General features: G+C 54.2%; 2 protein-coding genes across 2 annotated transcripts; both read left to right on the top strand.

The window, feature by feature from the left end:
- Window positions 1-3052: 3052 nt before the first annotated feature.
- Window positions 3053-13849, top strand: NATD1 (N-acetyltransferase domain containing 1). Its single transcript, XM_063171691.1, has 3 exons — window positions 3053-3204; window positions 9773-9891; window positions 10556-13849. Exons 1-3 carry the CDS (start codon window positions 3108-3110, stop codon window positions 10670-10672), a joined length of 333 nt encoding a protein of 110 aa, XP_063027761.1. The 5' UTR covers window positions 3053-3107; the 3' UTR covers window positions 10673-13849.
- A 1847-nt stretch (window positions 13850-15696) lies between these two features.
- TMEM11 (transmembrane protein 11) lies at window positions 15697-24461 on the top strand. Its single transcript, XM_063171690.1, has 2 exons — window positions 15697-15796; window positions 23522-24461. The coding sequence occupies exons 1-2, from the start codon at window positions 15732-15734 to the stop codon at window positions 24036-24038; spliced, it is 582 nt and encodes a 193-aa protein (XP_063027760.1). The 5' UTR covers window positions 15697-15731; the 3' UTR covers window positions 24039-24461.
- The last annotated feature ends 943 nt before the right edge of the window (window positions 24462-25404 follow it).

Below are 25404 nucleotides of genomic sequence, written 5' to 3'. Positions count from 1 at the left end.
CGCGGCCCCGCCGGCAGCCGCCCCGCCGGGCCCGCCCCCGCGCCGCCATTGGCCAGCGCCGCGCGGGGGCGGGGCTAAGGCCCCCGCGCGGAAACGGCTTTGAGGTTCTTGGGCGCGGCTGTGAGGGCGAAGTGAGGCGGGCGGGCGCTGGTGCCCCTCAGGAGAGGCGGCCTCGGTGTCCCCTCGCTGGTGTGGCCCCGCCGCGGAACCCGCGGGGTTGGGGCGCGGAGTATCCCCGTCCTGTGCTGCTCCTCGACCCAGCACCCCAGCTGTCAGCTAAGGAAGGCCAGCTCGCCACATCTCCCGTGGGTCCCGCACGGGTGGCAGCGGTGTGTCCGGCTGGGAAATGGACGGGGAGTCAGAGGAGCGGCTGGAGCTGGGCCAGGGAGGGTCGGGTTGGGTATGAGGGAAAAGTTCTTCCCCCAGAGGGTGTTCGGGCACTGCCCAGGCTCCCCAGGGGATGGGCACAGCTCCAAGGCTGCCACAGCTCCAGCAGGGTTTGGACAAGGCTCCCAGGCAGGCACAGTGTGGGTTTGGGGCCTGGAGTGGGGCTGGGTGACCCCTGTGTGTCCCTCACAGCTCAGGGCACTCCGTGACTCTGTGGTTAATTCCTCTCTGAGTCACTGAGGAATCAATCCCTCCTAAACGTGGCACATCCCGGGATAAGGATGCTCCCACAGCCACCCGAGCTGTGAAGGATGTGAGAGATGCAGTCAAAAAACAAAAAAAAAAAAAGAAGACTCCAAGTGCCACTTTCTGGCTGGAATTCTTAGCGTGGTCCGTAAAGATGCAAAGGAGGGGTTGGAGGGGTGGCAACTGCTGACAGCACCGGTGAGATCACAGCTGCTCTGCCACAGCCAGCCCTCAGCTTTGCAGAGCATTTGGGATAAATTTGAGGGCTGGAAAAACCTCCTGAAAGCCAGGAGGTGGAAGGGAATCACTGCCAGAGGGAAGGAGCTGGAGGGTTGGGATCTGTGGCTGCACGGGTGCCTCAGGCAGAGCTGTGATCCAGCACCAAAGGCACCAGGTCCAGCTGCACACTGAAGGTGGAAGAGTTCAAATGGAAAATAAATTACAGGTTTTTAATGGGGAGAGCAATTACCTTCCCCAGAGACGTCGCAGATTCACCACCTTTCAAGTCTTTCAACACAGACAAGGAGGAGTCTTTCCAAAAAAAAGCCACGGCTCTGCAGCCCAACCACAGGTCATCAGCTGATGCAAGAGCTGTGGGTGTCACTGCAGGGCTGGGCAGGCTGAGGGGCCCTTTCTGACATTTAGCCTCATCTTGGATAAAAGATCTTGCTGATCTTGGAATCAGCAGTGGGGTTTGAGCTGATCCATGCAGCTCTGGGCTGAGCCCGTGCTCAGGTGTTGGATAATATTTTTTTCCTGACCCAGACCTGGGGCAACTGAGAGGTGTTTGAAAAAATTTTATTCTGTTTTCAGTCTCGATGAGTACTGAGACACAAGAGATGTAAAACTCAACGCCATCCTATGAGAAGCTAACTTATTTCTTGGTTACAACACTTTATGAATGTTTTTCAGCCTGCTAGCTTTTGCCACACAATGCTGCTATTACTTTTACCACAAATCACTTCTATTTTTTCCCCACTGTGGCCTTCTATTCCATGGCCTTGAACTTTTTACAAATCCCTTTCCCACAGGGCAGCAGGAGCAGAAGGGATGAGTGAACAAAGGCCAAGCTACATGAGATGGTGCTCAGGTGCAGAGAAGCTGCTGATGAACTGTTCTTTATTGTGAATTTAGGTGTTGCTGCTTTTCCTGTTGCAGCTGCCAGCACAGTCACCTCGGGCACCCTCAGCTCCTGTCACTGAGAGCTCTGGGGACACAGATGTGATGTGTGATATGTGATGTGTGTGTGATACATGATGGAGCACCTCTGCTCTGGGAGAGGCAGATGTGCTCAGCTTGGACAAGAGAAGGCTCCAGGGAGAGCTCAGAGCCCCTTCCAGGGCCTGAAGGGGCTCCAGGAGAGCTGGAGAGGGACTGGGGACAAGGGATGGAGGGACAGGACACAGGGAATGGCTTTCCACTGCCAGAGGGCAGGGACAGATGTGATATTGGGAAGGAATTCTCCCCTGTGAGGGTGGGGAGGACCTGGCACAGGTCCTGGAAGTGTCCAAGGCCAGGTTGGACGGACTTGGAGTAACCTGGGACAGCATCACGCAGCAGCCATGGCCTGGGGCTTCCACCCGCAGCCCAGCAGAATCGGGCACAGGCAGGGCAGAGCACAGGGCACAGGGCAGAGCACAGGGCACCAGCCCGGGACCCGCCGCAGAGCAGCCGGCACCGCGGGCAGCCCCAGCACAGCCCCGGCCACCCAGAGCAGAAAACCAGTGCAGGGCCAGTAAAGGACCAGTAAAAACCAGTGCGGGGCCAGTACAGAAGCAGTGCAGAACCACTACCGAACCCGTGTGGGACCAGTGCAGGACTGGTACAGAACCCGAGCAAGACCAGTACAGAACCCGTGCGGAACTAGCACAGAACTAGTGCGGGACCAGTATAGATCCCGAGCAAGACCAGTACAGAACCAGTGCGTGATCAGTGGCAGACCAGTACAGAAGCAGTGCAGAACCAGTGCGAAACCAGTACAGATCCCGAGCAAGACCAGTGCAGAACCAGTACAGAACCCGTGCAGGACCAGCACAGAACCCGTGCCGGACCAGTACAGAACTAGCACAGAACCCGTGCAGGACCAGCACAGAACCCGTGCCGGACCAGTACAGCACCAGTGCCGGACCAGTACAGCACCAGCACAGACCCGGTACAGAGCCCGTACTGTTCTGGCGGCCGCTGGTGGCGGTGCCCGCCCGCGCGGGGGCGCCGGGCGCTGGCTGCGGTCCCCACGGCGGTGCGGCATTGCCCCTTTAAGGGCCGCGCGGCCGTACCAAAACAAAAGCGCGGCGCGGCCATTGGCTGCGGGGCGGGCACGTGCCGCACAGCTGGGGCTTCCTGCGGCCGGGGCCGCGCCGGGCCCGCCCGCGCCTCCGCTCCGGCACCGACACCGACACCGACACCGACACCGGCACCGGCACCGGCACCGCGACCGGAACCGACAGCGGTACTGACACCCACACCGGGCCGCCATGGCGCACTCGGCGCCGCTCGGCCTCCTGGAGCAGGGCTGCCCCATCCAGGTGGAGCACGATCGCAAGCGGCGGCAGTTCACCGTGCGGCTCAACGGTAAGGGACGGCGCTCGGGGCTCCCCGGGACGTTACCCGCTGCCCTCCGCCCGCGGTTCCGCCTCGCTGGGACCCAGATTCCCGCTCCTTTTCAGCTCTCGCTGTGCCCCCCCTTCGCCCCCCTCCCGTCTCTCCCCCCTTTTCCTTCCCCGTTCCTCCCCCCTTTTTTCTTGTTGTTCCTCCCCTTTTTCCGGTTCTCACCTATTTCCCCCGCTCCCTCCTCCTCCCGTGCCCTGTGTCCCGCTGCGCTTTCCCCCGTACTCTGCGCCCTGCCGCGGTGCGACCCCCCCAGTGCCCCCCAGCCCCTCCTGCCCCCCAAAACCTTCTCCCAGGGGAGATGTGGGCATCGCTCGGCTCCCCCGGCTGGGCCGGGCTGTGGAGCCCGATGGTGGCACGGGCAGGTTGGGGACACTGCCGTGGTCCCCCCCAGCAGGTGCCTCTGGGGGATGTGGGGGACATTCCTTCAGGGAAACCCCTCGGGAGCTCCAGCAGAGTCGGTGCCACGGTTCTGTAGGACCAGTGACACGGATCCAAGCTGCCACAGCCACCTGTGGAGCTCTGGTGACACAGTGACCCCCAAAAAGCTCTGTCACATACTGGGTGGAGTGAACAAAGGAACAAAAAGTAGGTGCCACTAACATTTCTCTGTGGTGCACTGATTCTTTCCCAGCCTTCATCTTGGTGGTTAATTACAGATATTCAACCATCTCAGCATCTCTTCCCCATCCATTTGTTGTGATGAGAACTACTCTGGGTGTAGAACTGCTCTTGATACAGAAATTGCAGGGTAGCTGCTGCCTTTAAAAAAAATAAAAATAAAATGTGTAGTTCAGAAATCATAGGGAATGCAGGAGGCTTTGTCGACAGAACAACAAGAATAGTCCAGATTTTATTTTAGACTTTTCTTCCTCCCCCCCCCCCCACCCCATTTTCATTTCAACCACTAATTACAAAGGGCAGGCTGCAGCTCAGCAGTGGTGGAGCGAGGAAGGAGGAGACGGGTGCGGAGAAAACAATTTCACCAACTGCTCATTTCAGCCTGAGATCAAACAAGATCCTGGGTGCCAGGTCCCCACTGCCACCAGCAGAGCATTGTCCCTGCCAGTGAAGTTGGTGTGTGCAGGAAATAGAGGGGACAGCCAAGGGTCAACAATTATTAGGGAGACATAATCTTTTCTTGTGGTTTTCTGGATAAAAGCTCTGGCAGCCACACCACGGGCCCAGCAGTTTGGTGGCTGAGCAGGGATGAGTCGTGACTGGGGAGGGTGAACTTTGAGAGGGAGAGATTCAGCTGTGGGAGTCGTGTGTGAATCAGCACAGAACCTCCTGACTCAGGAGAGGGTCCTGGAGTCACAGAATCCCAGAGTGGTTTGGGCTGGGAGGATCCCAAAGCTCATCAGGGACACCTTGTGTGTGTCCAGACGTGGACCAGGTTGCTCCAAGCCCCATCCAGTGTGGCCATGGCCTCACCCAGGTGAATCCCCATGACCAAGGTTGTGTTTTCTCTGGGAGTTCAGGGAGTCTGAGCCCTTTTTTGTGAGTTCAGGCTGAGCAGTGTCCTGCTGTGCTGACTAACATCCACGTGCAGTGGGTGACCCACCTCTCCTCCTCCTTGTTAGGCCCTTGCTGGTGGCAGCCAAGCCCTGGAAGCTGCTCGGAGATACCATCTCTGTGGGAGTGCGTGGCTGGCTGTTTATTTCCTGCACTGCTCTTTGTCCCTCCTGGCATGAGGAGCATCACTGGTGTGGAATGCCCCGGGAGGTTTTCCCTGCAGCAAGCGGGGAATGACAAGAAATGGGTCAGACACAGATCTGGGCATCAAAGTGACCTCCATGTCCCTCAGAGAGCACTCTTGTCCAGTGTCACTGAGAGATGAGCAGCAGTTTGTGGGCTCCAGGGTCAGCTTTGCTGTGATGTCCTCATTTCTGCTAAATGTCAAGTGTGGATGATGCCCTGGGAAAACATGGATGCACCAGGCACGTGGACCAAGCAGCCAGACTTTGACAGCTGGTGGTTTGTGGTGGTGTGATGCTGGGTAGAAAACTTTGCATGGTGATGAATTTCTGGAAATCCCTGGAGCAGGAGGCTGAGGCAGTGAAAGCTGTGAGCTGGTTGTGAAAGTGTTCATTTTCAGCATCATCCTGTGTTTGCCTCTGTGCCCCTGCGTGACCTTGTCAGGACTTCCCCTTGTGCACAAGGAAGATGAATTGCACTCAAGTTTTTTCAGGTTTTTGGGGCTTGCCCTGTCTTTCCTTTCTCTGCTGCTTCCTCCCCTCTCCCATTGCTGCAGTAGCTGCTAAATCTCTTTAGGAACAGCTGCTGCACTTGAACACGTTCCCTTTCCCCTGCATCCCAAATGAAGGAGCATTTAGAAGCTGAAAGTAAAGCTGATTATGAGCAGACCTCACTGAGCCTCGTTATCCCTCGAGAGGAGGGCAGAGAGACGCCCAACTGGATTTGTAATGGGTTAGGATGTGACTAACAGCCTGAGCCAGCCAGAAACCTCCCTGAGCAGAGACTCTCTTGGAAAACATCAATTTGTCAAAGCTGAAAGCTTCCATGGGAATCATACAGGCTGGTTTTGTCAGGATAGTTGGGTATTTCTTTGGGTCTGAGATGAAATTTCAGCTCAAAACAAGAAACCCAAAGGGATCCCCTCCGTGCCAAGGCAGTTGGCTGGTTGGTCCAGCTGCTGGCACAGATGTTTGGGGCAGGGGAAGAGCTTTTAGCAGCAGCTGCTGTCACTTCTTGATGCCCATCACACCCATCAGGCTCACCACGGGCATGGAGCAGCTCCAGTTGCTCAGGAATGCTCGGGCTTCTCACACATTCCAACTCCAACACTTCTGCTGGCTGCAGCACACCACACTTCCCAAGCCTCCCACTCCTCCCCAGCTGCGCCAGGGCAGGATTTTGGCTGGGAGCTCCTGCTCTGCCCACTGCTGCTCTGAGTCTCAGGAGCTCCTTGTCCAGCAGCCCAGGCTCAGGTTTATTGGGAAAACTGGAGCAGGTCCTGCTTGGAGCTTTCCTGCCTGATGGGCAGATGCTCTCAGGAGGGGGGAAGGTGCTGAGTTTGCAGCAGGGACCAGGGGATCTGTCACCAGGCCCTGCATCAAAGACATCCCCACTCCTCCCGTGCCACAGGCAGCTCCAGAGAGCTCCTAAACAGGAAAGTGCTCCAAAGCAGCCCCCCCTGCTGCCCCTCCAGAGCCCTGTGCTGTCTCCTCTCTGGCTGTTGTGCTCTGTTGTGTTTTCTCTCCCTAGTAACGTGCCAGTAGCTCCCTGGGGAGTGAGGCCAGCCCATGGCAGGCAGAGCTCCAGCCTGGGATGCATGAGCTGCTCAGCACTTCTTGTCCTCTCAGCCCACCCCACACGCAGCTTTTGCTTTTTTTTTTTTTTCCCCCACTGTTTGGCTCAGCAGCAGCAGACCTGAGCTGCCTCCTGCTCCTGGGAGGTGGGGCTGGCATTTGTTCTGTCCCCCTGCCCCAGGGAATGGCTTTGAGCAGTGTCCAGAGGGGGCTGGGGCACAGGAATTGGCCTTGCAGGCAGCAGCCAGGGCCCTGCCCAGGTCCTGGGCACACCAAGGGGTGTCCTGGGCTGGGGTTGGTGCAGGGGACAGGGACGAGGGACAGTCCTGCAGCCTCACCTTGCTGGGTGCTTTGTGTGTGCCAGGAGAGGGGGGCAGTGAAGGATGGGCTGGGCTGGGGGGTCTGTGTCCTGCAGATGCCTGAGGTGTCCCTTCCTCAGCTGGGCTGGGGCTGGGACTGAGCTCTCTGCTGCTCCCCAGGCCCCTGAGCCACCACTGCCCCTGGTGGAACAAACCCTCCATGGGCAGCAAGGTTAGAGCTGCTCCCTTGCCCAGCTCCCAGAAAAGCTTCCCCTTCCCTGTGCCCCCTGTGAGGGGACAAGCAGGGCACCAGCAGTGCTGCCATTGCTGCCATCCTGCTCCTCTCTGGCTCTGCTGATTTGCATCAGCTCCACTTCCTCAGAGTCAGTGAGTCAGACTGCAGGGCAGGCTCTGTGTGCCCAGCTGTGCCTGTGCAGGCTGATAAACTCCTGTCCCAGAGCCCAGGGGTGGCACAGGCTGGCAGGAGGTGTCTCCTGTGCCATGTTCTGGGGGGGTTCTGCTTGTGCCCCAAGCTGGGGCTGGAAGGGTCAGCGCTGCTTCCAGCCCCCCCAGCTGTCCTGGGAGCTGCCCCCATGGCCAGGGCAGCACCCAGCACCAGGGTTGGCTCTTTCCAAGCCATGGCTGGGACCTGCAGGGCCCACACCACACCCTGAGGCACAAATGTCCTTGGTTTTGGGTGCTGTGCCACTGAGGTGTGTGGATGTGCTCGTGCACTTGGCTGAGCTGGGATGTTTTTCTGAACTGGGCCCAGTTTCCAGCAGCACTGACTGTTGTAAAATCAGGCTGGTTGTTAAATCCTCTGTGTGTGTGTTCATCTGGTGGCACTCTGCAGCTCCTGTCCTGGCTGGGGGTTTGTGCTGCTGCTGTGGTCCAGGGAATATCCAGGAAAAGCCTGTCCAGGACATGTCTGAGATCCTCCAAACACTCCAATCACCTCCTGCTTTAAAATGCATTTGTGTCTCTGATACTTTTGAACAGATCATATATTTTTAAAGTGTATTTAAAGAAAAAAGATCTTTTATTCTGTGTTCAATTTAGTTTTAAACTTCTCAAAGCTTCAGGCAGAGGCTATGGAAAGTTTTAGCCTGGGAGGAGAGTGGGGTGGAAGGGCTGGAACGAGCGAAAGCTGCTGCTATAAGATCATTTTACAGCCTTTGGTGCTGCCAGCTCTGCCCTTGCCACCCCTGAGAGCTGCCACCAAATGCTCTGGGAGGGTGAGGGCACCTCATGCCCCAGCCTGGGCAGGTCTGTGCTGCAGGAAGGGCTTCACCTGCTCCCTTGGCTGTTTTGGGGTGCCTGGATCCACGTGGAGAAACACTGCAGTGCTCCCTCTTTTCTCTCTGGGGGAAACCCAAAGCTTTTTGGTGAGCCAGAGCTGAGTGGGGCAGGACTGAAGCCTAGAAATACTTGGGGGAATGGCAGGGAGGAAAATTATTTATGTCCACCCAAGAACAATGTTGGCACAAGAAGGAGTGGGCAGAAAGCAGCAGGAATAAACTCAGGCTGGAAATGTGAAGGTTTCCATCCAGTGCAGGAGAATTGAGAGTCTGCATAAAAGGAGCAGCAATAAAAGCTTGAGCTGCTTCTCTGGAAACACAAAATTCCAATGGGCTCCTTTCTAGTTTCTCTTGAATACAGGGGTGAGGCAAGCTGGGCTGGAGTTGTCAGCTGAAGTGCAGTGAAATGGAGTGTACTGAGCTCAGCTAAAGCAGATCCTGAATGCAGGTGAACTTTGCAGCCCTTGAGCCTTAAAAAAACACTGGACAGAAGGAAAAGTTTCCATTATTTTAATCAAACTTTTCTCTTTGATTGTGATCTTGCATTTCTGAAACTCACTTTTAAGCACAGAAACTCTGTAGAAATGAAACATTTCCTTTTGCACTGAAGGCTCAGTTTCTGTGGATGAAACCAGAGGGCTGTTCTGACTCCTCTGATTTATACATGAGCTGAAACTTCTTTTTTCCTGTAACTGAGCTGCTGTGAGAAAGGTCAGGGTGTTGAAACAGGAAGCCTGTGTGTGTGTACATGTAAATTTGTGTGCACAGCCCCCCTTGCACACCTGTGTGTGCTTTCCTGTGTGTTTGTGGGATTCATCTTTCCCAAAACGTGTCTAGACAATGCTGCAACACCAGACCAAGGAGTCTTGTCTTGTTTTATGTGTCACAACCAAAAACAAAACCCTGTGCTGGAGGAGAAATTAATTGGCTGTTACCTGGGTCAGCTTTGTTGGGTTTTGTTGGTTTTCCCCCTCTTCTTTTTACTCTCCCCCACCATCAACACATCTCCTCCCTCCCCACACCTGCTTTCCCACCCTGAACATGTTGTGCTGGCATCACTGATTCAGAGCTGGGTCAGAAACCTGCTCCTGCTCCAGGGGCTTGGAAAGGCCCTGCTCACCTTGGGGAGACCAGTGAGGACATCCAGGTGTCACTGAGAGCAAAGCCACCACTGAAACCCAGCACCAGAGCCACTCCCATGGCACGAGGGGTGATGTAGCAGTCCCAAAACTGCCTGTCCTGCTGGGGACATCCCAACCCTCAATCCTCTGTCCCATCCCCTGCTGTGGGCTCTCTGGGGCCACCCCAACCCTGAGCCCTCTGTCCCATCCGCTGCTGTGGGTCCTCCAGGGACATCCCAACCCTCAATCCTGTGTCCCATCCCCTGCTGAGGACTCTGGGGACATCTCAATCCTCTGTCCCGTTCTGTGCTGTGGGTTCTTCAGGGACATCCCAGCCTTCAATCCTCTGTCCCATCCCCTGCTGTGGGTTCTCCAGGGACATCCCAACCTTGAGCCCTCTGTCCCATCACATGCTGTGGGTTCTCCAGGGACATCCCAACTCTTACCCCTCTGTCCCATTCCCTGCTTTGGGCTCTCTGGGGACACCCCAACCCTCAATCCCTGGTGACACCCCAGCCCTGTCCCCTCTGTGCCACCCCCAGGTTGCCACGACAAGGCCGTGCTGCTGTACGAGTACGTGGGGAAGCGCATCGTGGACCTGCAGCACACGGAGGTGCCCGACGCCTATCGAGGGAGAGGAATTGCCAAGCACCTGGCAAAGGTACAGCCCCAGCCCCCCAGAAGGGCACGGTGCCCATCCTGCTGCCATCCCACCTGCGGGTAAAGATCCTGGCTGAAGCAGGCCCTGTCCTGTTGGAACTGTGTGTGTGCCCTGTGGGAATCCTGCTCTGATGGGAGATGGGGTGGCTGGAGGGGCAGATGGAAACGTGGGGTCAGACATCGCTGAGTTTTGTGGCAAGGAGAGCTGGGTAAGTGTCAGCAAATCCAGGCACTCCCCCAGGTTCAGCCCATTCCCCCTCTCAGCAGAAATCCCTTGTGCAGGGGCTGATGGCTCAGCTCGAGCTGGACCCCTCCTCTCAAACCTTCACTACCCTGGTGAGCCCTCTGCCTGCTTGGGCTGTGAGGGAGAGATGGGGAGCCATGAGCACAACACTGGGGTGCTGCTTTGGGGTCCAGCTGCTCCCTGGCTCTGTAAATGGGGACAAAGAGATAATGAAGGTGGCCTTCACAGGATGGGCTGTGTCACCTGCAGCACAGCATCCACGGGGCTGGATGTGCTGAGGGTTAAACTGGGGACTCTGTGGCACGACAGCACAGGGGTACCTGAGGGACTCCTGCTGCTTCCCCCATCTGGGTGAGGGGTGCAGGACTCCCCTGAGGCTGGGGGTGTTGGTTGTGACCCCTCTGATCTGCACTGCTTGCAGGCAGCCCTGGACTTTGTGGTGGAGGAGGACCTGAAGGCGCACCTGACGTGCTGGTACATTCAGAAATACGTCAAGGAGAACCCTCTGCCGCAGTACCTGGAACATTTGCAGCCTTGAGGCAGGACTGCTCCCTCACCAGCACACCTGGCCCTGACTGTTCAAGGCGGCCTTGGCTTCTCTGCAGTCTCAGGAACCCCCTTCCCACACTGGCAATTCCCGGTTTTTAGCGTGTCCATGCGGTGTGTGAGTGTGGGCACCTCCTCCTCCTCCTCTGTGCCCACGTGTGAGCATGGCCACAGCCCCTGGGCCAGGCTGCTCTGGGCACACAGGGTGCCCACCAGTGCTTTTCCCAAGCCAGGGGATAGAAGAGGGTGAATTTTCCACCAAACTCCATCGCAAGGCCAGGGCATGACTTGTTCTGCACCTCATCCTCTGCCCCCTGCTTGGCAATAGTGCTGAACTTGCTGGGGGATGTTGGTTAGGGCTGCTCATGGGGTACCAGCCCCCCTTTGCTCCTGGCAGCTGGGGAGATGCTGTGGGTTCAGCTTTGTGGGACAGAGGGAGGTGTTGGAGGAGCCCCCGCCCTGTGTCAGGCTCATCCCCTGCAGCACCTGGTGGGCACCAGGCCGTGTCCAAGGCCACCTGCAGTTCATACCAGAACATGTGGACCATGGTGGCACCTCAGGGGCTTTGCTGGCCTGGCTGTGGAGACACTGGGATGGTGACACCCTCGAGCCTGGAGACAAGAGCCATGTGAGGAGTGGACATGGACTGCAGAGGCTGTGGCAGAGTCTGTGCAGAGGAAGAAACATGACTGAGTTGCAGATGCTGCTCCCTGGAGATGCCATCTCCTGCCCAGCTTGTGTACACAACCTTGAAGTGGCATCCCAGAGGGTCATGGACTGTTATTCCTGTCTCCCTGCCCTTGGTGTGGACACAGCCTGCTCAGGAGAAGAGATCAGCCTTGGCCTGAGCACTGAGGGACATCCCAGGGCACCAGGGTGGTTTTCTGCAGCTGAAGAGGAAGGCTCCCCTCATCTCCCTCTCCTCCATCTCTGCATCCCTGTCAGTGCCCCAGATCAGCCCCACCAGGACATCCTGAGAGCAGCAGGGTGAGGCCTCCAGGACCTGCTCCTGGCCCATCTGCAGGGTTCAGTGCTGGAGGTGCCTGCATCCATTGCATCCATATGGATCCCAATGGCTCCTCCTTACAGCCTTTGGGAAGCAGCCCTGGCTCCTGGCATTACCTGGCTGCTCAGGGCCTCCTCACAGCTCCAAGCTCAGGGCTCTGGCAGCATCATGGGGACCTTGGCCAGCAGCAGGAACACCCTCATTTCGTGCTCTTACCTCGGTGGATGATGATTCTGCAGCACAACCCAGCATTGCCACCCTCAGATGTGGAGGTGGCACCACGATGGCAGGGCACTGCCAGGTCCCAGCTTGCTGCCTGTCCTGCCTTGCCTGCGTTCTCCAGCCTGAGCTACCCCTCAGAGCATCTCACACTGAGCTCTCAGGATTCTGTAGTGTCCCCAGGCAGGGCTGTGGTGAGGGAGAGATGTTTTCAACACCCCCAGCCCTGAGCAGCCACTGGGGCTGCAGCCAGGCAGGACATGGAGAGCCTCTCACCTGGAGACCAAACCCAGGCCTTGCTTTGCTCAGCAGGGACTAAAGTTTACAATCTGTGCCACGGAGTGACTGAAGCCCCAGGTGGGAGGAAGCTCAGCCCTTTCCCAGAGCCCAGCACAAAATCCATGGCAGCAAAGGCAAAAACTCCTACAAACTTCTCTCCTGGTTGGGGTGGCCAGAGATGGAGACCCTGTGCCAGGATTTCAGCCTGAGCTGTCCCTGGCCACCAGCACGAGGGGAATCCTTGCTGCCTGCCCGTGCTTTTGGGCTGCCCATCACCAGCACAGCACAGCACAGCCCTCTCAGGCTTCCAGAACTCCCAACCTCCATCCCTGCCCTGCACACTGCAGGCTCTGAGACCCCTGCCCGTGCCCACCACCTGTGCCAGGGGGCAGAGCCACCTCTGCCCTGTGCTGCTCAGGAAAGGCTTCAAGCTCAGCCCTGCCTCTGCTTCATTTCTGCCCTCCTGCTGCTTATTTCACCCAGGCTGTGACCTTTAGGGTGGCTTTGAGGGACTGGGAAAGGGTAACAAACTAAAGGGGCTCAAGAAGAAATGTGGGCTGCTAAATGTTCCTTCTTTAACATGCACAACACACTTAGTTACAGGAGCAAGGCTGGCTCTGGTGCTGCTGTGATGGCTGAACCATCCCTTCTCTTGATTCCAAGGTGAAGCTGAGCTGTTTTGCCCCCTGGAAGCCAAGATCAGACACTTGTGTCTGTGCCACAGGAGGGCTGGGTGCGATGCTTGAGCTCTGTCCTGCTTTAGTGCTCATTCCCACTGTGAGCAGTCTCCAGCAGCCCCCTGACGTGTCAGCTCGCTGCAGGGTGTGCTGTGCTCAGTGTCTGGGCAGAGCCCCACGTCCAGCCTGGCTCTGGAGCCCCTGTGCTGCTCTGACAGGAACCTGGAGCTTCCCGGCGCTGGATCCCGCAGCGATCGCTGCCTTAACTCAGCACAGCTCCCGGTTCTGCTGCTGCTTCCTTCGAGGTGCTACAAGCCCCTGGTGTCTGAGCTGGCAGGGACCTGTGCCAGTGGCTGTGCCAACCCTTTCTCTGCTGTGTCCCTGCTCTGTCCCTCCTCCTGGATGCCAGTGAATAGCAATACCCGCAGCTCACCAGCGATGAGCCCACGGTGCTCCTGTGACCCTGCATGGCTGGGTGGGACCTGCCTGGGGGTCCCTCGGTGCTGGGTAACCCTTCCCTGCCTCCCCACCAGCTGCCTTTGCCCAGCTGGTCTCTGCAGAAAGGAGCTTTGAGTCCTGTGCTGCCCCTTGGTGCTTATTAAGCCTGGAGGAGTTTGGGATTTTGGACTCTCCCCGGGCAACAGGAGCGTGGAAGTGGTTTGGTTGAATACTGAGCTCCCCAAACCCGTTGGAACTACAGACCTGTGGTGGGTGGGGGAATGCAGGTGGCTGTCAGACCTGCTTCCACAGCCCCCAACTTGAAACACCCCCTCCCTCATCCGCTCTCCAGCGTTGTCTTCCTCTGTCCCACGTTTCTGTTCTGTTGGATTTGGTGGTTACGATGTGCCTTTCCTTCTCAGGACCTGTTACAAACGACCTTTCTGCTCTTGTTTATGTTTAACATTTATCTTGACCCCTCCCTCTGTCATACTATAAAACATGAACATAATGCATGGAATACAATACAATAAAAGTGTGGCTTAACTGAGCTGCAGTGGCTGTGCTGTGCTGGGGGGGTCAATGCTCCCATTGCAAAGGATCAGTAGGTAAGGGGTGAAATTATTGTGTTTTATTTGAGGTCACAGGGCTGGCTGACCTGGTGATGACTGTGCAGATCTCAGGGTGAGCGGGATCACAACTGGTTCCTCTTCTTTGCCAGCTGATCCAGACTTGCTCACCTTCACCATTCCTCCTTGGGATTTCAGGCCAGGCTTTGGGAGTTGTCCTGCAATTGAGCAGACACACTCAGTGTTTGTGTCCACTGCTTTAAGATGGGCATGGAAATATTTAAATATCCAGTTGTTGTGCTTGTCCAGAGCAAGGTGGGCAGGCAGGTGCTCAGAGGGACACAAGGCAGTGCCCCCCTGGAGCCAGCACTCCCTGGGCTGGGAGCACTGGACACTCAGGATCCTGGCAGGGCATTTGTGTCCCTTCCCAGTGCTGTGAGAAGGCGGCAGGGGCTGAGTTTGGATAACTCAGATTGCCAGGAAGGTTGGTGTGGGGAGCAGTTATGATTTGATCCAGCGTGCCAAGCTGCCCCTGGGCTGCAGCAGGAGCTGGGCTTGGCTGCTCCCGAGGGACAGCACGGCCCGTTGGGATCCGTGGCTGGGCTGTTGCTGGTAACACACTCTGTTTACATTCCACATTCCACACAGTCCGTGCTCCGGCCTGTCCCGGCCCTGCTGCACGTTCTGCCGGGCTGGGCACGCTTCCCAAACACCTCCTGGTTCCTGTGAATGCAGGAACAGCTCCCCCGGAACAGCTGCCCCCCAAAACACAGCTGGGAGGGCAGCGCTGGGGGCGGGCCCTGCAGGAGCAGCCTCGGGACGCCTGGGGAGGTGGAGGCAGCCAGGGGTTTGTTCTCACAGTCACATTACATCGCTTGGGAATAATGCTGTCAAAAAGAGGGTTTTTGTAGGAACGGGAGATGCAGAGGCAGTGCTGTCAGGCTGGAGGAGGGCTCCGAGAAAGGAGGGGGTGTGGAGCAAGGAGCTGCTGTTTGATAAGCAAAACTTAAAATTCCTGATAAAAAGGCTCCTCTCCTGGGAGGAATCCAGCCCGGAGCAAGACGGAGCCCTGCAGAGGCTCGAGCACCCTGGAGATACCATCCAGGCACAAAACCTTCTGATGGACCCACAGGAGCTGGGAAACCTCTGGCAGAACCAAACCTACACTGCAATTCTAGAGAAGCGTTTGGTATTAAACTTTATATTGAATTGATGACCTTGAGATCTTTCCTAAGTGATTCTGTGATTTATTCTTCCTCAGAGATGCAGCAGGGGAGTCTCCCCATTCACTGCCCCTTTTCGAGACTGATTAAGAGGGCGAAATTCACCCCAAAACCGCCCAGCCTCTCCTTCCAGGGAAGCGCTGCGCAGGGGATCCTCCATCCCTAATCGCCTGCAGGGAAGGAGCCTCCTGGGTTTTTGGGATCAGGGGGCGATACTGAGCGGTGCCCACCCTGGGCAGCCGCATCCCCTTACGGCGGGGCCGCGGGGCAGGCCGGGACTCGCCACCGCGCTCCTCCCACGGGCTGGAGGATCCCGGGCGGCGGGGCCGGGCCGGGCCGGGCCGGGCCGGGCCGAGCCGAGCCCCGCGGAGCCGCTCCGCCGCCGGTGACGGGGCTATGCCCGTGGGTCCCACCGCGGTGCCCGCCTGGCCCCACCGCCCCTGTCCAGGGGACTACACGCCCCAGAGCCCCCCGCGGCTGTGCGGCGGCGCGAGGCACTGTGGGATTTGTAGTCCTTCCTCGGGCTCAGCCCCACCCCGAGCAGCGGCGCCGCCGCCCCCACGCACTACATCTTCCGTCGGGCAGCGCGGCGCGCCCGCGGGCCGCCGGCGGAGACATTTGCGAGGCGAGTGTCTCCAAGATGGCGGCGTGGGGAAGGAGGCGCGCGGGCCCCGGCAGCACCAACAGCGGCGGCGGCCGGGACAGGTGAGGGGCGGCCGGGCGGCGGCGAGGGGCGGCGGGGACTGCGGGGCCGCACCGCCCGCGGCGGCCCCGCGACCCCGCGGCAAGGGCGGGGGCGCCGCGAGGGGAGCGTGGCCGGGCGGGGCGGGCGCGGGACGCGGCCGCGCTGAGGCGCGGAGGGGCCGGGGGCGCTCGGCGGGGCCGGGCCCGGGGAAGGTCAGCGCGAACCGCGGCGCGTCCGGGGCCGCGCTGCCCGCGGCGGGATGCGGCGCTGCGGGCCGGGCAGAGGAGGGCCGGCCCCGGGAGGCTCCTTCCGTCCACGGCTATTTTTAAAGGCGGGGAGGGAGCGGCGAGTCCTCCAGGGTGACCTCCTTCTGCCGGGGCCGCGGCGGGCACCGAGCTCGGCACCGCGCTCCGGCCTCTGCCGGCGCCGAGGAGCGGCCGGCACGGGCTGGAGATACCCACGGAGCAGCGGGGGAAGTTTGGGAATCGCAACTTTAAAATGGGGAAAAGAGACAGAGGGATATGTCACGGAATCAGTTAGGTTCGGAAGAGCTCGGAGGTCATCGAGTCCAACCTGGAGCGATCCCCACCCCTCACCCCGAGCAGAGCGCTCGGTGCCACCCAGTCCTTCCTTAAACACCGCCAGGGACGGTGACTCCGACACCTCCCAGGGCTGCCCATTCCAGTATTTAATAATCCTTTCTGTGAAGAAATCCCTCCAAATGTCAGACCTGATCCTCCCCTGGCACAGCTTAAGACAGTGTCTGGTCGAACTACTTTAAAACCTGTGTGCACAGCCCTCCACCTGCTGAAAATGTCTGGGTTTATCCCGCATTTCCTGACGTTGGCATTTTTCTGTTCTGCCCCAGGGCCGACTGATGTAACCGGCAGCTGCTGAAAGCTGCTGCAGTGTTCTCTGAGTTTTCCTTTGTCCTGTTGCCTCGCCTCGAAACTCTGATATCCCTCTTAATTAGAAACTCTGATATCCCCCTTCATTTGTCTCGTGGCTTTTGCTTCACTTTGTTCCCTTGCTGTGATCCAGCAGCGTTTGCTTTGATGCTGTTGAATTTACCCGGCCAAGGAGAGCCACAAGTAGCCCTGAAAATTCTGGCGCTGATGTGAACTGCAGGAATGCTGCCTATGTTCAGGGAATTCAAAAGTAATTGAACTGGAAGGGCCAATGGAATTCCTGCATCAGCGTGGTTTAAATAAACAGCTAAGAATACCACAGTGGTAAAAACTGTCTGCACCCAGGGCTGGCACTGCCCCAGCACGGGAGGTGTGGAGTTTTCATGTGGCAGACGTGTCCTCCCAGCAGAAGGGGAGAAACAGAATATGGAAAAGAACACTTAATAACTTCAATTATTCTTCCAGGGTGAAAATTGATGCAGACTTAAAAGTGAGTTGTTACTGTGTAACTTCATCTGTAACCTGTACAATAATCTAATTGTTGTTTGGGGTGATCTTGTTTCAAAGGAGTATGATCAAAAATACTTCTAAACACGAGTCACTCCATGAACCTGCTGCATTTATTATTTTTCCTTTGCCAGTGAGGAGGGCATGGAAGAGAACAGCACAGCACATATCCCCCTGAGCAGAGTTTCACAATCTCCATCAAAGGCTGGTGGTTCTTTAGGTGACAGGAGGACAATTCCAGGAGGTGCTGGGTGATGTCAGAGAGGTGCTGCTCCTGCCTGGCAGCTGCAGAGCAGGAGCTGTGGGTGCCTCTGCTCCCAAACCACCCGTGCCTGTCTCGCCAGGCTGCTGCAGCACCGGCTGGGCAGAGGCAGCGCCGACAGACCTGATGTCATCACATGATGACATGGGCTTTTTATAGGCTGAAAACACTTTTCTTACTCTGGGCAGGATTCTTGTCCAAAGGCACGTTCCTTTGAACTGAATGTGCTGATGCAGTTTTCCTGGTAGCTGAGCTGTTTCAAGGAGGGTTTGTAGTTGTCAGGCAGCCGCTCTAAAAGGCATCTGTGTGTCGGAGGTGGTGTGAGGAGACTCAGTGCTGAATAAAATCCTGTCTGCTACGAGACTACAGCAGCTTTCATTTAAAATTATTTGAAAAAAAAAAAATAGACCAGCATATCTGTGGAGACTGAGTCCCTTCATAAGTGACTTTATTGATACAGAGAAAGCTGTAATTGGTGAAAAAGTGCTTTCCTTGCTCAGAGTGAATGTAAGGACATTAATTTCAAAGGATGTTGACTGTGAACTCCAGCTGGCTCTGGTGGTGAAATAATAATGTTAAACAAAATAACCAAAAACACTGAAGGGAACCAACTAAATATTTGTTTTTCTTCATTCTGGATAGACTCTTTAATGGAGCCTGTCTAAAGGGAATTGTTCATGTGTAGACCAAAACAACTTTTTCATACAGAACAGGCACAGGATTGTGCTGGGTGTTTTTGTACAAAAGGCAGCCTGGTGCCCGCCAGAGCAGTGGACAGCATGTCGTTTGTTCCCCTGGGAGATGTTCTGACAAACTCTGGAAAGAACAGCTTCCATGTCATCAGCAGTGCCTGCCTGGCTGCTCTGTGCCCTCACTGAGCTCCCCTTTCCCTGCCTGCCCTGCTCAGATTTCTGTGCTCTGCTTGCAGCAATGATTGACCTATTTCCATCAGCCTGGCTAATCATTAGTTGACTTAAAATTGACACCTCCTTGTTGTCTGGGGCTGGATTTGTTGTAATAGTCTGGTGATGTTTTCCTTAGAGTTCAGGTAATGTTGTCCCTCCCTAAGGCTGCTTGAAGAGCTTCCCAATGTTCTCCTGTCCTTTTTCCTATTTGAATTAAAGGTGCATCTTTTGAATTCAAGTCTTGCTTTATTGCCCTGCATTTCCTGTTCTTCCTCTGCTTGAGTGCCCTTCTTAAAGCCCCAGGCCTGGCAGCCCTGGCTGAGGGCTTGAGCCTGGTAAATTGTGGGGACCTTGAGCAGAGCAACAATTCTCCAGGTGTTTAGGATGGGATGTGTTTGTGCTCTCTGTGCACCATATCCTCAGTAGAAATAAACACTGGGAAATGTGACTGGGAGGTGGAATATTTCCACTGAGAATTAAAGCCAGGCCACAGCTCATTTCTTAATCTTGAAATTAAATTGAATTTCAGGAAGAATTTATGTTGGAGGGAGGGAAGTTTAGTGTTTGGATTTGTCATGCCTTGACTCTGTTGACTTCCTGCAGCTTGGCTGAGATGCCAGCAATGCTCCCAGACATGCTCTGGCCATCTGTAATGTCCTTTTTCTGAGATCTTGGAGAGCCAGCACGAAACCCCTCTTGCACTGCTGTGTGCTGCTTGTGACCTGGTGTTATCACACTGCTGCAAGCTTCTCCCTTCTAATTTTTTTAACTTCTTATCAAACTGGTCTCCATTTTCAGTTAATCTGATTGTTTGGTGCTCTGAGCAAAACTCTTGCCCAGGAAAGAAAACTTCACCAAAACTTGACCTGTGTGTTATGGGAAGGGCTCAAAAGAACTTTTTTGTCCAGAACTGTACTTGTGCAGTTAAAGATTGTTTCCAAGTGTGATTTTGAGCATTTGCAGAACTGAGATAGTTGGATGACTTGAAACCCTCATCAAAAAAGTCTGTCTGGCAGGTGCCATTAGGCTGAAGGCAACAATCTCAGAGGCTCAGTGCTTCTCCCTGCAGTGGGCAGTGCTAGGAGGATGTTCAGGGTTCTCCCAGGATGTTTTCCCCTGCCTGTTCTCACTGCTTTCTTCTTTGTTTCTACTTTTGCCAGCTGGCAAAGCATGGAGTGACATTGTGCCTCCTCTTTGGAATGGTACTTATTTCTTCATCCACAAAGATTACCCAACTGAAATGTCCATTTACCAGGCAGGCTGCTGTTCCCAGGAGCCTGCTCCCAAGGTGGGACAGAGAAATGGAGCTGTTCTGGGGACTGGAACTTCAGAAGAAATTATTCCCTGTGATGGTGGTGGCCCTGGCACGGATTCCCAGAGAAGCTGTGGCTGCCCCTGGATCCCTGGGAGTGTCCAAGGCAGGGTTGGACGGAACTTGAAGCAATTTGGGACAGTGGAAGGTGTCCCTGCCATGGCAGGGGTGGAACTGAGTGGGCTTTGAGGTCCCTTGCAACCCAAAGCATTTCAGGATTTGATGAACTGCTGGAGCTGCTATTGTTCACCCTCTCCTGGTGCTCTCCCATATTCCCATGTTAGGAAGACAATCCAAATGTAATTTGAAGCTTGCTCTATAGCTAACAGACACTTCTGCCCCTCCTGCTGCTGCAGCTCTGTTAACAATGGAATCCTTATTTTTAACTTTGGCAACACCAAAATTTGACATTGTTGAGTTTTAAGTGATTTCTATCTTGCTGTGAATAGCTGAGAGTTCTGTCACATCCTCCCATCCAGGCATTCATTCAGCACCAGGAGTGAGACACTGCAAGTTCTCAAATATAGAATGCCTGCAGCTGCAGTAGAACAAATATTTGGATCTAGAACTATTCCTACAGAACAGCTCTACTACAACTTTTTAACTGTGCCCTCTTATTTGGAGTGGGGAGACAGGTCCTGGAAAATAATTTGATTAATATTAACAATATTATAATTAGAATATTATAATAATATTAACAACATCAAATCCCCACACTTGGTAAGTGGTGGATGCCAGCTCAGAGCTGCCTGCACAGCTCTGCAGTTTGTTTGTCACGGCCAGGGTGGGTGGCAAGCTCCAAAAGGCAAACTCCACTCCAGGGTTTGAGCAGGGTTTGAGTTGCTTTGACTGGGTTTGTTGGTGTGCAGCTGCTGTGTTCAGTGGAAGGGCTGGGTCAGGAGAGTCCTCAGCTGAAACCTCCTCAAGCCCACATATCTGAGTCTCTTTCTGGATCATGTGAAATCCAAACAGTTTTCAGCTTTGCATGCTCCAGGGGCAGCCAGTTCTTGTGTGGAAATCACACATGATACCCAACTTCCCTGTGCAGAAATTGAGACCTGCTGCCTGCTCTGCTGACTCTCCACATGTCCTATTTAAGCAGATATCTTTTTTGGATTGGCTCTTTTGCCATTTGCAGCTTCAGCACTATGATAGAGATTTATTCTGATTTTAGAGGACTCATTTGGAGAAACAGCACAGTTGGGGGACAGACTCTTTCAGGGATGGAGCCTTTGTGCTGTTCAGTTCCCAATAAATTTTTATTTTTCCCAGCAGAACATACTTTAAATTCTGCTTGTTTTGGCATTGGAGGCCAAAAAAAAAAAAAAAAAAAAAAAAAACAAAAACCCAGCATGTGCTTTTCTTAACTTTATTGTTATAAAGTTATAAAGCCAGAAAATTCCAGAGGAGATGGGCAGTGCTGCCCCTGGCCAGTGTGTTGGGTTCCTGCTGACAGGTGGCTCTTTGTGGTGTGGCTCTGCTTGTGCAGTGATGGTGAAAGGAAAAAATGGATGTTCAGAGGGAAGAACAGGCAAGAGCTGAGCAGGGAGAAACTGATGGGTTAGTGCCACATGTCCTGGTGCTGAGCCTGGAGAAATCCCAGGTAGATGCTGAATTCTAAAGTGAGAAGCTCAGTTCCCATGGCTCTTGCAAAGGCAGGGAGGGAATGGCCTCACTTCATCCCTGTTTTCCCAGTGATGACAGGGAGATGTGCAGTGACAACTGTGCTGTGCCTAAGCTCTCTCTTGAATTTGGATTCTGCCTCTCTGTTTTGCCCACCCATCTGCATGTTCCTAGGTATTACAAAACACTGAAAGTGCTCCTTGTTGGAAATATTAATTTTGTCTGGAGAGTTGTGTTAGCACTGGGTTGGCTTCCAGCTTGAAAATGCCTTTCAGCAATAGCTTTTCCATGAAGTCATTATGCCCTAGCAAGTGGTTTCACAAAGTCATGGGTGGTGGTGTGCAGTTACCTTAAGCCTCTATATGTCTTTTGCAATGAAACTGGAATTTTTGATTGGGAAGAAGCTGCACTTGGAGCAGCTGTTATCAGGGAAAAGAATCCTTGGCAGAAACCATGACCAGCTGTGTCCTTGGTGTCAGTGTAACACCTGCTTAACTGGTTTCTTGTTAGGAACTCCTTATATAGATCCTGTTCTTAATTTTTTTTTTCTAAATACCTCTCAATTCACTGCAGAACATCAGAGCCCACCACATCCTATGCTGAAAGGGTTATGGTAATTTTCCCAACAATGTCTAACAACTCATTACCCTAAAGAAGCCCCCAGCATGCACAGAATTAAGCTGGACTTTTATTTTTCTTTCTACCCATGAACAGGCCAAGGGGGAAATGCACTGCAAGAACTCAATAACTGCATTGTAAGTTGAGTTTTCTTTGTAGGTTATATAAATTCCAGCTGGACTTTTAATGAAACTGCTCATGACTCTGCTTTGGGAGAGGGTGGTGCCTCTCAGGTCCTGCTGGTTGATGTTTGCTGCTGTTACAAACCCAGCCACGTCTGCAACAGCTTGTAATTTAACAATATTCTTGATTACAGCTGGCCACTGCTCAATCCCCTTTGCAGCCTGAGTGGAGCTGCACATTAAGGATAATGTTTGGCAACAGCAGCTTGTGAATGTGTATTTTTCTCCCTTATTTTCCAGTGCATGCACATAAGTACCACTGCACTAATGGAGCAAAAAGTGCTCGTTCTGTTCTCCACATCAGCACTGTTCCTCCTGCTATCACGGGGGGCTGAATGCTGTTGGGATGAGGCTGTTTTGTCTGCTGTGATTAGGTCAGATGTGTGATTTGTTCTCCTTCTGCTAAAGGAATCTGCTAGATATTTTTATCTTTGCTAGGCCACGTGCTCAGTTTTGCTCTGGTTAAGCACAAGTATGCCAGAAATATTCATTTCTGCACAGAAGGGAGGATTTTGCCTGGTTCTGATGGACAGGTTTTTACACTTTCTCAGAGCAGGTGAACAGTTATAATCCTATTTCTTAGCAGTCTGTACATGAATGTATCTGCAGATATAAGGTGATGTGGTGAAGGTGGGCATTGATGTGACATTAAGTAGCTGAAAGCTGCTCCAGTACAATTTCCCTGAATCCCCTGAGTAGGAAATGTGCTCCCAGGTGAAGTGAGCAGCTCTTTCTTCACTGTTTAAGCAGTGCCTGGGTTAAAATCTTGTTCATGTCTTGCTTTGCTGCATCCCACTTCAGGAGAGGGAGGGAAGTGTTCTGCCACAAACTGAATGCTCTGCTGCCTTCTTCACCTTCCCTTTCAGCAGTGTTCCTTGGCCATCCTTGTTGGATTTACCGTGGATTTACTTGGCTGTGTTAATATGAAGGACTAAATAGCAAAATTGCATCAGAAGGCAAATGTATTCATGTGGAGAGGCTTCCTCTCTCCAAACCTCCCAGAGCAGCTTGTCCTCCTGAGGAGTGAGCTGCTTGTCTTGGTTTCTGCGAAAGCTCCTGAAGTCTGTGGGGTTTGTTCAGTGATGTGTTGTGGTCACTAAGGTGCGAGTGACACTTCTGCTTGGGTATCAATGTGAGAAATCATTTCAGGACTACTACAAGACCCTATTTCTCAAATTGTTCTAGATCATCCAAGTTAGGAAAAGGTAAGAAAAATACGTTGCGTTCTTTTGGGATGAATTATTGTACAGCAGGATAATCAGCTGATATGAAATGAAGCTTGAGTTGAGAAGCTGCTGGTTGTGAAACAGGCAGTGACCTTGAGGGGCTGCCCTCACTCGGGGCACTCCTGTCCCGCTCTCCCGCCCGGGTGGGTGAACTGCCCGTCCTTCAGCCCTGTAGTTTTAATTCTTCATTTCCCCTCACCAGGGTGACCTTGTCCTCCACGGACTGTTACATTGTGCACGAGATCTACAACGGGGAGAACGCTCAGGACCAGTTTGAGTACGAGCTGGAGCAGGCGCTGGAGGCGCAGTACAAGTACATCGTGATCGAGCCCACGCGCATCGGGGACGAGACGGCGCGCTGGATCACCGTGGGGAACTGCCTGCACAAAACGGCCGTGCTGGCGGGCACCACCTGCCTCTTCACCCCCCTGGCACTGCCCGTAGATTATTCTCACTACATCTCCCTGCCTGCCGGAGTGCTGAGCGTGGCTTGCTGCACCCTGTACGGGATCTCGTGGCAGTTTGATCCCTGCTGCAAGTACCAGGTGGAGTACGATGCCTATAAACTCTCGCGCCTGCCCCTGCATACGCTCACCTCGTCCACTCCCGTGGTGCTGGTGAGGAAGGACGACCTGCACAGAAAGAGACTGCACAACACGATAGCACTCGCTGCCCTGGTGTACTGTGTAAAGAAGATCTATGAACTCTATGCTGTATGACTCCAGCAGGGAAGAGAGAAACCCACAAAGACAAGTGTATTAAGACTCCCACAGTAACATTTTGTTTTTCCTCTTTGAGAAGCGGTGGAGACTGGGAAGGATTTGGTTTGATAGAGCTGTTATTTTTCAGATAACGTATCACTGGTGCACCAAGGTTTTTCAGCTCTTCGTTACACTTGAGATGTGGATGTGTGGTGACTTGAGATCCGTATGTTAGGCCAGGGGAGTCCAATCCAGCAGCAGAATGTCAGTGAAAGAAAGCAATAGAAAGAAGGGGTGTGAGAGCTGCTTTCTTTTTTTTTTTTTCTTTTTTTTTTTTCTTTTTTTTTTTTTTGGGAAACATTTAAGTATATTGTTTAATTGTATTACACAAAACCAGCCAGAAGTTATCATTGACCATTAAAGGATGAGAATTTCAAATGCTCTCGCTCTCTTGTCACTGTTATCAAAGTGATATCACTTGAAGTGTCCAGGTACAAGCACATTCTGCTCAGTTCTTGTACAAGTTCTTCCAAAGGTGGATACATCTCTGAAATGCCTTGGGGGCTGCCAAGGTGGGAGTCTACCTGTCCTACCTTTGTGCTGTGCCCTGACCACACAATTCCACTGCTTTTGCCTGAACACAGGAGCTGCTTGCTCCTGCTGCAAGGCATCCTCATGAGTGCACCTTCTAACTGTTACCTGAAATTTTAGCATTCAGTCCTGTGCATTATTCCAGTTTTTAGCTCTAAACTAAAAATCTTGATCTTAGAGTGGGAAGCATTTACTCTTCTGTGACATCTGCCAGTTATTTTTGAAAGATAGGGGCTTGCTGTCTGTAATCTCCTCCCACCACATGGGGAATAGGTGTGGCTGGTGTTGGCAGGGCCAGCCTGGCACAGCTCCAGGTGTTACATTTGAAATAGGAGAGCAAAGGCCTGCAGAGAGAGCTGCCCGTGCACCGTGTGCTCCCTGCTCCAGTGGGAGCTGCAGCCTGACCTTCACAGCTGAAACACCGACCTTGGCAGGGGTCAGGCCCCAAATTCTGCCACAGCAGGCACCAAGGTCTCCCTGTCCTCACCTCCTTGGGCTGTTCTGACCACGGTTCTGACCTGTTCTCTGCTGGGGCAGTTTTTCTGTGAGCAGGACACGCAGCCCATTGTGTGTGTGCTGGGCAAACTGGGACTGCTGGGTGCCCCAGCCCTGAGCTCCAGCAAGGGCAGCTGTACCTGAGGGGGCTCCAGTGGCACTGGGACATTTCTGGGTGGCAGCAGCCCTTTGTACAGTGCTGAGCTCTCCCTCCAAGGTTAAAAGAAGCTGGGATCCAGAGCATCTATTTATAGCAACAATGTACAGTTGTCTTGGCAGAGAGGAGGCAGAGGAATGC

The sequence above is a fragment of the Melospiza melodia genome, chromosome 18, assembly GCF_035770615.1.
Source record: "Melospiza melodia melodia isolate bMelMel2 chromosome 18, bMelMel2.pri, whole genome shotgun sequence".
In the NCBI taxonomy this organism is placed as follows: Eukaryota; Metazoa; Chordata; class Aves; order Passeriformes; family Passerellidae; genus Melospiza; species Melospiza melodia.
Note: the sequence above shows the minus strand (reverse complement) of the source record. Positions and strands in the feature narration are given on the sequence as shown.